The following is a 13,575-nucleotide window of genomic DNA, read 5'->3' on the forward strand; positions in this document are numbered from 1 at the left end:
CATCAACCCCCATTGTTTGTTGTTTGAGGCTGTCTGAAGTGGCCCACAATATTTTCAGTCATTGCCCTGAGAAGCGGTGGGGTGTCTTTCAACAAATTCCTCCCCTAAAGCAAGTCAACCTGTATGTGGAAGCAGACACACGCCTCTGTGTACATAAGGCAGGAGGAGTGAGCGGCAAAACACTGTCTATTTATCTGTCAGGTTCCTGACAAAGAACTGAGCTGACAAGTATGGGTTTCCCTCAGCAGAGCAGGGGGGCTTTATTCACCGTACTTACATGCCCAGTCTATGCCCAGAGACTCATGTTATTTGCAAATCACACTCTTTGAAAATTCACAAACGGGGCGAGACATGCCACGCTATGAGTTTGTCAGCTGCCTTCACAACAGCTAGCTATATCGCTAACAGTGTGCGTTTCGGTAAGGAAGCAGCTTTCTCTTAGCATTTGCCTCGCTGTCACTTTTTCCAACACATGCGTTCCTTGTGTCTTCATGCTTGGGGTCTCTCCTCCCTCAGAGGGTTGCCATCTTCCCTTTGGACTGACAAAACGCCCACGCTGAAATACGAAAAAAAAGAGAGGGGGGGAAAAAGGAAAAGAGATTCCTGGAATTACATCATTCTCTGCTGAAGCAGTTTCTCCACAAACCTGTGTGCAGATTTTCTCACATTTAAAGAATGATTAAGAAAAAAAAAGTTGCCTTAATTTTTTTTTCCTCCTTTAAAAGATACCTGGCCTATCTTAGGCTTTGGGGTTGAAAATGCTGGTACAAAAACAGGACCTGTTTATTCTTTATACCCTTTTCCCACCATCGGCGAAATCTTTCCCTAAACATCCGGACAGAGAAGCACTTGTGTGGCGCTGATGTCACAGACCTACCTGGCCTCCCTCTCACAAAAGCTAAGGTATCATTAGCTAGGCCCACACAATGGCCATTCAACCAAGCCACTGCGCTCCTCAGGACTCTGGAACAATGTTATTTTTTGTCTCAGAATTATAAGGACAGAGTTTTGCAGGAAACCTGACAGACAAAACCTTTTAGAGGTAAATGCTCCAGGCGGCTTTTGGGTTTAATCTTTTCCCATTAGCATTTCACCCCCCCCCTACACACACACACCACCACCTCCACCCCCTCCATGCTCACACACAAAGACCATATTTACAGGGTCAAAAGTAAAGGCTCTGGGTCTCTGGAGACTGCTTTTTGTGTAGATCTTTCTTATATATTTGCAACACTTTTTAGAATTTATTTAGCTAATGGATTTCACTCGGGCTCCTGGGTAGCTCACTAAAATCTTAAATGTGTATTTGTTTGTGGTGAATTGTTTTTTTTTTCCATAACAGAATAAGAACACGGATAAATGAATATAACACACCCCTTAACTAAATATTGTGCCAAATTTTACACATGCGCACGAGAATATTAAAAATGATTAAGCCATAAAAGCGGAGATTTATATAATAGAACTGTTTTTTTGTCAACAATGCAACAGCTATGCCATGGGTTCATATATGCTACCTTTGTGTGTGTGTGTGTGTGTTTGGTCTCATGTGTGCGTGTGTGCACGTTCACTTACGCTCGTGTGTGCATGTGTGAGTGTGTATGTGTGTGTGACTCCATGTGTGTGATTCATTCCAGGGCAGTTTTAGTCCTTATAAAATATTCATTTTGGTTGTGCAGGGCCCTGTAATTGCCATCTCTCACCCTGAATTATTTATACCTCGCACAGACTGACAAAGCTTTGCCATACGGCCCCAGATGAATCAGAAAGCAGCCATCTCTGCTGCCAACAGCACTGGGCTTTCACACAAATATGGCAGCCACGTCTCTCTGCCTGGCCTCTCTTAATTTGACATTTTCTTTTTCCCCCTGCCTTTGTCCTAGGTGCACAGAAAGGTTACCTGTTAGCTTTAAGCACCGACCCGCTCTCTGTCTTTCTATCTTTATCCCCCCCACCACCTACATGACAGTCCACAGTGGGTGTTTTTTTTTTTTTAAACTCTTCTGAGAATGCGTTAATGTGGTGCCGATGTCAGAGTCGCTGCCTCATGTTTCATGATGGCTTACCAGTTTTGACAGCCACTTTAGATGTATGTATTATACATTAGTAATAATACGATGCCGAAATACACTTGCATACATTTGAGCATGCATGGGCAGACAGGAAAACCACTGACTCACTGACCTATATGTTACACACACACACAAACAAACGCACATATACATACACATGCAAATTAGCCCCTGCTGGCCTGCTGGGTCCAGCAAGGCTTTCTGTAAATGGTCAAAGCCCCCCTGCCGGCCTTGCCTGATCACTCCAAGGTGCCACAGGAGAGAGACGGCGGCGGTGTATGGCTCTCATTGTAAACCCGCTCTGGGGCCTTCCAGAACCCCACGTCCAACACCCTAAATACTACTATTCACCCCGGCCAGTTACTCCAACATATGCTTATCTTCCATCTCACTAGTGCAGGGAGGTGCTGACTGGTATTTCCTCAAGGCCCCGAGCTCCAACGCTGACCAGTAATCAAAGCACCATATTTCTCCTCCTGCACAAAAATAACCTGGAGATACCTCTATGCCGTCCAGCTGGTGAGCAGAGTAAATATTCCTCAGGGCTGTATTGTGGATGTACGTGATTATTTTTGTAATGTCAGCCACCTCATGAGGAACACTCAGACTGTCACGGTCATTATCAGTAATCATCATCACATTTCTGTGGTGCTTATGATTAAGTAAAATCTAGGAGTTCCAGTTTGGATGTAGATGATGCCGGCTCTATAGCAGCAACCAGTGCTTTATTCGTTTTTACAACAGGGCCGTGCAAGACAAAACAACGCAGAATTATTTATGTTTTGTGTCTTATTATATTGTGTTCAAAGTCCTAGTAGAGAAAAAGCTGTATTCAGAGTAAAACAAAGAACAGCGTGCAACAGTACACAGCCTCAGCAGTATCTTGATGTGAGGGGATGGGAGAGGCAGAGAGAAAGCTTGGGGCTAAACATGCAGTATGTGGCGGGCTGGAGCTAAAAGCTGCATAAAGCACACAGCCTTAGTCCACTGTTAGCAAGTGATGGATAGTTAGCAGGAGCTGCGAGTCTTCGTCTAATCTGTTACAGTAAACCTGTGCCAAAGCCTGAAGGGAATCAGTGGGGGCTGGCTAGGAGTGGGTTTGACGTGAAACCATTTGTGAAGACGAGCGATTCTCTTAAGTAAGAAACTAACAGTGTCCAGAGAGGGAGAGGGATAGTTAGAGAGCGAGAGAGACAGGAGGTGAAGAGAATGAGTGAGAGTGCGAGAGAGGGAGAGAAGGAGGAAGAGATACAATAATGAGTCCTGTAGCCATGGAGTAAATGAAGAGGGATTGACAGAGTGAGGGATCCTCAAGTGAAATAATGTCAATGCCACTCTGCCCATTAGAGAGAAAGGGGGATGGTGGAGGAGAGGGTAAAGAGGGATGAATGGAGGGACACAGCTACATCTTACGGTGCAGAGGAAGCACATAAATTATTTGTGACACCCTCACAACACACATACCACCAACAAAAATATGAAATATGAAACAACAAAATGAACTGACAATAGCAGCAGGAAAAAATAAAGAAATGAAAACAAAAAAGGCCTTGGAAATACCCAATAAATTCTTTGAGACACGTTGTTGGGATATTTGATGCCGAACAGTAATAATCACAGTGACATCTGCCTTGCTGTTCTCGGAGGAGACGGGCAGAGCCCGTGAGTGGAAGGGGTTAATCTTCCAAACCCAATAAGGTTGGATAGTGAGGCACTTGTTCCCCGATAAAGAAGTGATAGGATCTGTGGGTCTGGTCCCTTGGCGCTTGTACAGGGGTAGAGCAAATATTGTTAATGTGCTGTGGTTTACTTCAGCTAAGGCGAGAAAAACAGCTCTGCTTGACGAGAGAAGACAGTGGCAAACATGAATACGACGGGAATGGCCACGGTGCTCAGTTCACCCTCCCAGGGACTTAACTGGCACATATATCCGAGCCCACTCAGTTGCATAAATAAGTGTTCGGGAAGATTAAGATCTATAAGTGTCTCTATTTCTCGTTTTACCTGCTCCGCCTTGTCACAACAGGGATCTGAATGCAGTTCAGTGAAGTGCCTAATAACTGGAGCAGTAGGTAGGGAAGGCAGGAGGCTTGACATTAAGACCCTGGCGTTTTGGAAATCCGATACGCTATTGACCCGTGTACTACTATCTCAGCGTAGAGATCTGGTGTCAGCAGATTGTAGTCTGGTGTTGGGAACCGTTTTCTTACAGGGCTCCTGTAACAGGGGCCCATTGAGTCTGGGAGGCAGCTGGGGCCTGATGGGCTGGAGCTGGGTGGTGATCGATACTCACCGCCCTGCAACGGATGACCTCACTGTCATGGCTGCCGGCTGTGGACACTGCATGCTAGTCATTAGTGCCGGGGCACCAATCAGGAGCTTAGAGTTGTCAATACCTGACTCTTACAGAAACCGTGGCCATCTGTCAGTGTATTGTGTAGCGGCCTAAGTAAATATGGGCAAGCTCTTTTGAACAATAAGGACAAGGTGTACTATTAGAGAACAGAAAATATATCCTCATGTTAGCAATTGAAGAAGCTGGTGGGTGAAAACACTTTTTAAAAAAAAGCTGACTTTTTTTTGTAAGTCATAAAAAAATCCGAAAAAGAAATGGATAAAAAAATGTGAATGAAATTGACAGGACAGCTAGCCTCCACTGTCGAAAGAGCCTTCTTAATAATACAACATTATCCTTATTTGCCCTCTTCACTCAAATCAAAGGAATGGACATTTATGCATGAGTGACATCAACCCGGCAATTAAGTTGGTCATTTAAATGAGAGAGGGCCTTCCTCACCTCGCCTGTTTGTTTTTTTCCCCCTCTCCCTCTCTTCTTTTTTTCCTATTCCTCTTCTGTTTGATGATGGGAGAGGGTGAGCTAGAATTAGGGCGATGGGTCTTCCTTTGAGTGTCAGCCTAAAATGATCAGAGTAAAGATAAGAGGGTCTAGCAGCCCTCAAATCAGTCAAAGTGCCAAAGTCGGCCTTTTTCTCCTCAATTACCGGGTCTGTGAAGCCAGGGAGTGGAAGGCGCAGAGCCTGCTGCATTACTAAAGAGACAATCTATTTCCCCTTTGACCAGAGGGAGAGAAATCATTATGGCATGATTAGTAGCTTCAGCAGTGGGCGAGCATGGAGGTACTACAGGAGAATCGTATTAATTGCCTTAGACCAAGGCATGAGCAGGATTGTTTTAACGTTGATTTGTGGACCTGTATGACTAGCTGTCGGAGATAAAAGCTGATGTCAGGTCTTAGTTATACTGGCAGACTTCGGGCATGCAGACAGAGAGGGTTGATGTCAGAATGAGCTTCTGTGGCTACACCGAAAGTCTTTCTCTATATGCCTGTCAATGTCTTCCTCTTTGTCTTCCTTCACACTTCATAGTTTTCCTCTACGCCTCCCTCTTTCCTTCCCTCTACTCCCCTCTTTCTCTCAGATGGACTACACCCCAGCCCACCCCACCCCTTCCCATAGACCCTTTCTCTCTCTCGCTCTCCTCCAACTGATAGCTGCCTTGGCCGATTATTTCATCCAGTGCGGTCCACTGAGAGCCTCCTCTCCCGGCTTTGGAAGAGCTTTAATTAGCCATGTTAATATCCCCTTCATTGGCCTTAATATCACTCAACACCTTCCTCCATCTCAGCGGCCACCAGGGTCCCCCTGTCCTGTCAGAACAGCTGATTATTGAGAAGGATAGCTTTAATCAAACCTAATTGCAGTTCATTCTTTCTCTCTATCCCCCTTTGCCCTCCATTGCCAACATCTAATGGCAGCGACGACTTGATATCCCATTAAAAAACAATTAAACAACCTCCTTTTGTCTCTGTGCGTGCCAAAACACCAGCACAAACTTCTGTAGATATTTAAGAAGTAAAAGAGAGAGAGAGGGGCCTTGTCTTAATTGCTCTCCTTTTCACCAAGGACCAATTTGCACTGTGCTCATGGAGAATCTTAACCAACTCAAATGTAATGGATGCTATAGCGCTGCCACTGCTGTGGACTATGAAAATTAAGCTTATCTTTTTAGGAGAGAAATTGTGCTTAATTGCCTTCATAACAGTAAACATAAAGGAGCTACTTTATGATAGCGTGGGCACTCAATTTCTTGTGTTTATTGTTTCTTAACTTTTGGTTTTGCTGTAGTGGGAACAGTATGTAAAAGCATTAAAGTATCCCAGAAAAGAGACAAGACTAACTCTGAAAGTAATGTGTTTCTTTTATGAAGTCAATGCATTGCTTGGGAAATATATTCTATCTCTTGCTTTGACATAAATTGTTTACCAACCGGTGATGGATGTACGTGCGCATGCCTGCACGCACATATGCATGTAGATGTGTGCACGCGCACACACAAATACACACCACCAGCCTTGCCCAATCTATATGAGAGGCGACAGACAAATAAAAGTCGTATTTCAGGTCTGCTTTCCGCAGATGTCTGCTGCTCTACATTATGGCTCTTTGGGGAAATAAAAACAGGGTCAGGGAATTAGAGTACATAATGGTCATTTTGATGATCAGCCAACAGATGCAACCCGAAAACACAGTGAACACAATCAAGCGAAATGCACTAATGACAAGTCAGGTTTTTTATGGCCTCACCACACACCGACAGGCAATCAGCATTCTGGCATGGGTTAAAACGTCTTTTATTGATGTCCAAGCCAAAGCTTCTTGGATGTGGAGTGAAAATATTTTCTCACCTCTCCTCTCCCTCCTGGGCCCTCCGCGAAGCACAAGGTATAGGAGTCTATCGAAGAACGCTTCTAAATGACCAGTGCATGTGTTAATGTGGCCGGGGTTAGAAGGGTCATTTCAGACTCTGATTTATGGCTTGGCCAGGATCCCACTGGGCGAACGAGAAGTCTTAAGTGTTGTGAAAGCGTCCTCGCAGGCCACACAAGCCACTGTATTTAGCTGAATGAAATGTCCGTGCAATCTATGGTGCAATCTATGGTAATCCAATGAGCCGCTGCAATTCTGTGAGTCAAGTTAGTATTACAATGAAAACCGCAGTATTGCATATAGTAATGCTAGTGCAATGTGATGAAAAATAAATATCACAGCACTGTATTTATAATGAATCGGAGAAAGCAACGGCGCAATCAGTCATGATTCTGTGGGGAGAATTTGCAAAAACAACAAGTCGATTTCATTGTTTATTCTGTGTGGTTGTGCGGGATTTTACACAATGGGCTACAGCTGAGATAATTTCTCTTATTGGTCTTGTTTTTAGTTTTCCTCTCTTTAACTATTTGATGTCTGTAAAGCCTCATCTGATATACAACTCTCAATACGAGGGCTTATCAATAAATTCAGCAAGACTTGAGAAGACGGCTTACAAACTAAGCAAGCCCAGATCTCACTCAGACGTGACATTTGTTCAGAGACGATTAGCCAGGTTGTAATTTGTGGCATAATTGCCTCACCCACCCACAAGAACATGGGTGTGTGTATGCGTTATGTGTGTGTCTGTCTGTGCGCGTGTGTGTGTGTGTGGCATACGGTGGTCCCAGGAGTGTCCGCCTAATTGCCTGACAGGACTATAAGTTTTGTGGCGCGCTCTCACCTTGTTAGGTCCTTTATCCCTGATGCTCTTCAAACAAGACCTGGTCACAGGTGGGCCTCATTTGCTTCCCTATTGAACAGGAGAACTTTAATTGCACAGGGGGTGTCCTGGGATTAAAGCGGTGGGTGGAATATCAAGTGACTTCCTATATGTTAGTGGCAGATGGGTGTTGGGAAAGACCCGTGAACTCAGGTGAGAGGATGAGATCACAAACAGCTCTAGATTTTGAAAGAATAATAAAGAGTGTGACTTCTCAAACCGAGATACTGTGATGCTCACACGGTGAATGAATGAATGTGGAAAATGGGTGTGCTTGAGAAATCCTGTTGAAATATTCTGTCACCTTGCCAGCTAAAATTCCAGCTTCAAAAGTATAATTAATATTTTCGCTTTTTCTTTTCTGCTCTCTCACAGATTCTTCCTAAAGTTCTTTCTCAAGTGCAATCAGAACTGTCTGAAGAATGCAGGGAATCCACGAGACATGCGCAGATTCCAGGTGACTGAAATCTATTTCACACATATGCTCTATTTCTGTCCCTGTCTTTCACTGTCTCGCTCTCTTTTTGCAGACACGCACGCTCTCACACACACAGGTGTGCAAATGCACAGCTACAGCTGCTCCACTATACTAAGTCACACTGACACAGATTCACATATGAATACATTTTTATTATTGGCACTGAAGGAGGCAAAAACCAGGCAAAGAGAGAGAGAGAGAGGGGGATTTTGTGTCCTGTGTGCGCTTGGACAGAATATTTATTAGGGAATACCATCTGACACAAATAAGGATATAGGATTTAAGAGTGCCATCAATTGTGTCCCTGACAGCTTTCTGAGCCTCTGCACAGAGGGGAGGACGATCCAACCAAATGTAACAACAGTGTTAACTCACGAACTGTCTGGCAGCGGAAACGCATACCTTCTTGCACACACATATGTGCAAGCACGCCCACAGGCAGACACACACACACATAGACATATAGATAGATGTGATACACGCTAGGAACCCTTGCATATTCCTCTGTTTATCCACATATGCATGCACTTTATGTGAAAACCATGCTTTTAAAAAAAATAAAATAAAACATTATCGTAAGCTAACAAAATGCTGCCAGTTAAAAGACATTTTTACTGTCTCTTAACCCTGTCTTATCTAAAGTGTCAAATAGTTAAGCCTTAAAATGATTGACTCCCTGTTGTTCCGTTTGTCTACCTATCCTACTCAGCAGCCCACATCACCACAAGCAGCCCACTAGGTCAAGGTGAGACAGTGAGAGTTTAGTGTGATTTGTCCTATCAGGGTAACGACAGCCTACAGGAGGGCGGCCGTCACTGGCAGCACTGTTCTGTGATAGACACATAAGCCAGCATCCTCCAGGAGGAAGCCCAGATATGAAACAGACAAGACAGGGTGTCCCCTCCTGATGTCACTACCATCAGACCTCCCCTGCCTCTTCAAATCTTCCCTCAGGGTGAATGTGGACTGATGCGTGACAGCCACCAAGGGCTTTCACCTCTCACTCCTATGTGTCAAAAGGAATGCAAGAACTTTTTGCATCGCTCTTTTTGTGTAACTATATTATTTTCCCAAAACAGAAGATGTTTTTACTTTTTATTATCATCGATTACCTTTATTCCAGCAGTTAGTATGTCATTTGCCCTAAATAGATTTCCCAGATGCGCCACCGTAGGTGTTTCTCTGGCCAAAGTTGTGTATTCTGCATGCCTTCCACTCTTCTTATTACCCCCAAAACCAGCTGGAGGCCAGAAAGGGCCCAATCCATCATCCTCAGCTTGGCCCAGCTCTGAACCTGCTCACAAGAATGGAGCTCTTTCACTTCCCCTTCTCTCCCCCTCCTCTCCCTATACCCCCACCTACCCCAAACCAACCAAAAAAAGCACCCCCCTAAATTCCACTGCTACACCGAGGTCACTTACCGGCGAAGCAAACCTGAGAGGGGCTCTCTGTTTCCGGCTCAGAAACACTTTGGCCATTCACATGTGGCTCACTGTTTGGAATGTGGTAGCCAAAAAAACAACAACAAAAATAAGCATTATGAAATATGGAGTATGGCTTGGAATTTGATCCTAGTAAAATGTTTGCTGAGAGATGGGATAGAGCACTGTTCAGTTGCTAATGACTCCAGTAATATTTTAAAAGGGAGGCCTTCCATCCTCAAAGAGATGGACAAGCTGATCAATAATACCGAGCTTCGCCTATGATGACAGTTGGTAGAGTGGGTAAACGGAAATGGTATTTTAGTGATCGAAATGTCAATTAGCTGTACACAAATGCACGACAGTAAAAAGAAAAAAGGAAATGGCAGGGAGGGGAGGTCGATGTAATGTGATCTGTCCAAAGAGGACAACCATTTCATGAGCTTTAGCACCTGGACACAACAAACTATTCATACATCCCTCAGAATGTCCCTAAACCTTTACTAAAAATCTACTAATTATCACCTTAAAACTTGCTCACATGTTTTGCTTTTATTCCTCTCGCAGGTTGTCGTATCGACGACCGTCAATGTGGACGGCCATGTCTTGGCTGTCTCTGACAACATGTTTGTACACAACAATTCCAAGCATGGGCGAAGGGCTCGCAGACTCGACCCTTCAGAAGGTACGCCTCCTTATCTGGAGAATGGTAGGCACATTTTTACATCTTATAATTTGCTACGCTCCTTTTTCTCATAGTTTCTTTCAGACATCCTCCCATTTTTTTCTTCCCAGATCACACACCTAGTTGCTTCTAGTTGCTTAGAAGCTTTCGTTCCTCCATCACTTTCATTTTTTTTAACTTTTTAAGTTGCTTTTGGCCTCTCTCATACCTGCTGTTATGTCTTGATTGGACGCAACATGCATTAGTCAGAGTGTTTATCATTTCAGTATCGCCAGCGAAGATGATAATACTCGGACTCACTATTTTAAAATGTTATACTACTTCCAGTCTCCTAACGCACCTACATTTGTCTTAAAAGCCGATGTGAAACATGATCAAATTGCTGAAGAATTTGGCTGTGAGGTCAATTTCCTGCCACTGGGTTCTGCAGTTTTAGCTGTGAGAGAGCTGAAACAGGGGGAGGAAGGAGAAAGACAGAAAAGAGGGGGGAGGTAAGGGGGGTTGCTAGTGTGTGTGTGTGTGTGAAACAGAGAGAGAGAGAGAGAGAAGGGGTGTGGGGGGTGGCCTATGAGAAAAACAGAACTTACTGTTTTTCTTCCAACTGATTCCATATGATAGACTGATTGCCTTCTCAGCCAAAAGAGAGAAAAGTAGGACCACCAAACCATGGGAAATCCAAAAAGTAAAATGCACTAAACATAACCTTCTGACCCTTGTGGCCTTCGCTTGCAGATGGGAGCACACACAGCTGAAAGACTGCAAGGAAAAAAAAAAGAAAAGAAGAAAAGTTAACTGACTTAGCCCAATTGTGCAAATTGCTTATTTTCAGATTTCAAGGGCCAATTATGGCTAGGCAAACAGTTTATATACACCACTGACTAAAACAAGCTTCTCTACACATTAATGGGCATTAATGGTTCTATCACCAAAAGCAAATGTAATGTTTAATACAACAACGACTAATACAAAAAAAAAAAAAAAAAGACCAGACAATTAATATATCTCGGTGCTCTCCAGTCCTAGTGGGGGAAAAAGCTAATCTATTTGTTTTTGTCTTTATTAATGACTCCTCTACTGGAGAACAAAATCAAATAATTAAAGTCCTGCCCGGAGCACCAAAGTCATTATGTTCGCTGACGTTCTGTTTGTGTGTTTCACGTTTATGACACGATAGGTGTGGATCGCCTAGCAACCAGTTTCTTAATGAGGAGAGCAATTAAAGAGGTTGAGCCCTCGCCTCCATGTTCCCCCGCTCCCATGGGACCCCCTGCGTTGTGTGTGTGTGCGTGTGTGCACGCTCGTGTTCTTTACAGGTTACCCTAACCCATCCTTTTTTATTCTACCCTTCACCACACTCTTCAAAGCAGCAGAGTGACGCCCCGTAAAGCAAGAAAAGAAGCCATTGTCAACCGCCCAGTTGAACATGTCTTTGTCTAATAACTTTAATACACCTTCCCTCTGCTTAACTGTGTGTGCTCACACAAGTTGAGATTTGTTTTTTCTCTTTTTTTCCCCCTCCCTCCCTCCTAGGCTCGGCTCCATAACAAACTAATTTAACATGCATCAACTGCGATTGCTCACTTTGTTTGCGTCACCTTTAACAAACAGAAATGTGACACATGAGAAAAGGAGACCCGGTCATAAAATGTAATTCCAGCCATGTCCTCCACACTGCTTTGACAACTAGCAGGCAGACAGCATGCTTTAAATTAGCAACACATTCTTCCTTGGGAGTTCACTGGGCGAGAAGCCTTAGATATGTGACTGGATGACTGACTGTGTGGCTGAAACACAGAGGCATCCTTCCTCTCGGCTCACGCTGCACTTGCACCGACTGCCTCGCATTGATCAAGAAGTGCTGCCCCCTGTTGGCACAGAGGGGCCACAGCCTGTGGATGACAGACTGAATCTCACCATGTGACATTTTTGTTCACTTGTGTGTACTGTCACACAACAAGCATATTATGCATTCAGACATGGATGTTCTTTGTGGCTGCCTGTCACTCAAACATGTATAGATTCAGGCTCAAAGGTGCATAAACATGCTCACAAATAGCTGAGTCTTTCACACAGAGCACCCCCCCCCACACACACACACACACACAGACACACACGAACAACCACCACTGACACACACAGAATTTCTCTCTCTCTCTTTCTCACTTACTCAGACACACTCGCGCACACACACGTTCCTTAGCTCAGTTCCACCATTATAGAGCCCCAGACAATATAGGAGACTCAGCATAGAGCCTGCAGCGCCTGCCTCATTTGCATGCCAAGTGGCTGTAATGCTGTTAGGGTTTATGCAATAAAGACAAGTGAATCCAGACTGCTGGGCCTAAGAGGAAGAAAGAGAAGGAGAAAAGAAGGGGGGAAAAAAGGAGAGGAGGAAAGGAGAAAGAGAAGGAGAGAGTATGAGAGAGAGAGAGAGGCTGAGAGTGAGCGAGAGAGAAAGAGAGAGAGAGAGAGTCAAAGGGAACAGATGGCCCAGGGAGAGGTAAAAGGTATAATCCCATCAGCTGCACTATCAACCGACCATCTGGACATCCCACAGCACAATTACAACACATTTCAGCAGGCAGAACAAAGGACGGCTTCACGGGGCCACATCAGACCTGTTTGAGTGTCACAATACTAGAGCTAGGACCTCCTCCGCTCAGATCTTGGATCGGTTTTGACGTCCTCCGCGGCTAACCCTAACCAGAAACGACAAAGATTAGAGCAGATCCCAGATCAGCACCCCGCGATCAATTCACAGCGAAGGCGATCTTGGAAAAAAAAAAAGTCAAGCAAACAAACAAAAATGGACAAGGGTAACGTTTTAGCAAAGAGAGGGAGAGAGACAAAAGAGCCCCCAAAACAAGCCATGACATATGAATTCAAATTCAGTGAATTTCCTCAGCTGTAGCCCAAAGTTTGCAAAAGACTTAGTGGTGCAACACTCAGAGCGGCAGGGCGGCTCTTTGCATCCTCATCCGTCCACTCCTCATGATGCCTATCATCTGCTGAGGGGGCATTGTGCGTGTCTGTCATCAGATCGCCTGCGCTGACTGTGTAATCCACTTCGCCACGGTCCCCATTCAGCACATGCTTCCCTCTCTGTCTGTGCATTGAGACATATGCAAATTTTTAGGCAGAAGGGTGGACGGCTTAGGGCCTCAGTCGCTGCCTCACCATGGGTCCTTCTGCGCGTGGGAGGGGGCACTGGGATTTCCGAGGTAGTGCGTCTGCGTGTGTGTGGTTTTGTGTGCGCGCGCCTGTGTGTGGGTGCGTGCGTGATTGTGTATGCGTGTCGCAGGTTTCAGG

General features: G+C 44.8%; 1 protein-coding gene across 6 annotated transcripts in view; it reads left to right on the plus strand.

Annotated features, from left to right (window-relative positions):
* LOC116322237 (transcription factor COE3) overlaps positions 1-13,575 on the plus strand; it is a 67,565-nt gene that overhangs the window by 31,628 nt on the left and 22,362 nt on the right. For 4 of the 6 annotated variants that reach the window (XM_031742264.2, XM_031742267.2, XM_031742265.2 and 1 more), the window contains exons 7-8: positions 8,058-8,139; positions 10,149-10,266. In XM_031742264.2, coding sequence (XP_031598124.1) covers positions 8,058-8,139; positions 10,149-10,266 — 200 coding nt within the window. Of the gene's footprint in view, positions 1-8,057; positions 8,140-10,148; positions 10,291-13,575 lie in introns of all 6 variants that reach the window. The other 2 variants (XM_031742263.2, XM_031742266.2) reach the window with 1 other exon arrangement.

Source organism: Oreochromis aureus, linkage group 13 (assembly GCF_013358895.1).
Source record: "Oreochromis aureus strain Israel breed Guangdong linkage group 13, ZZ_aureus, whole genome shotgun sequence".
Lineage (NCBI taxonomy): Eukaryota > Metazoa > Chordata > Actinopteri > Cichliformes > Cichlidae > Oreochromis > Oreochromis aureus.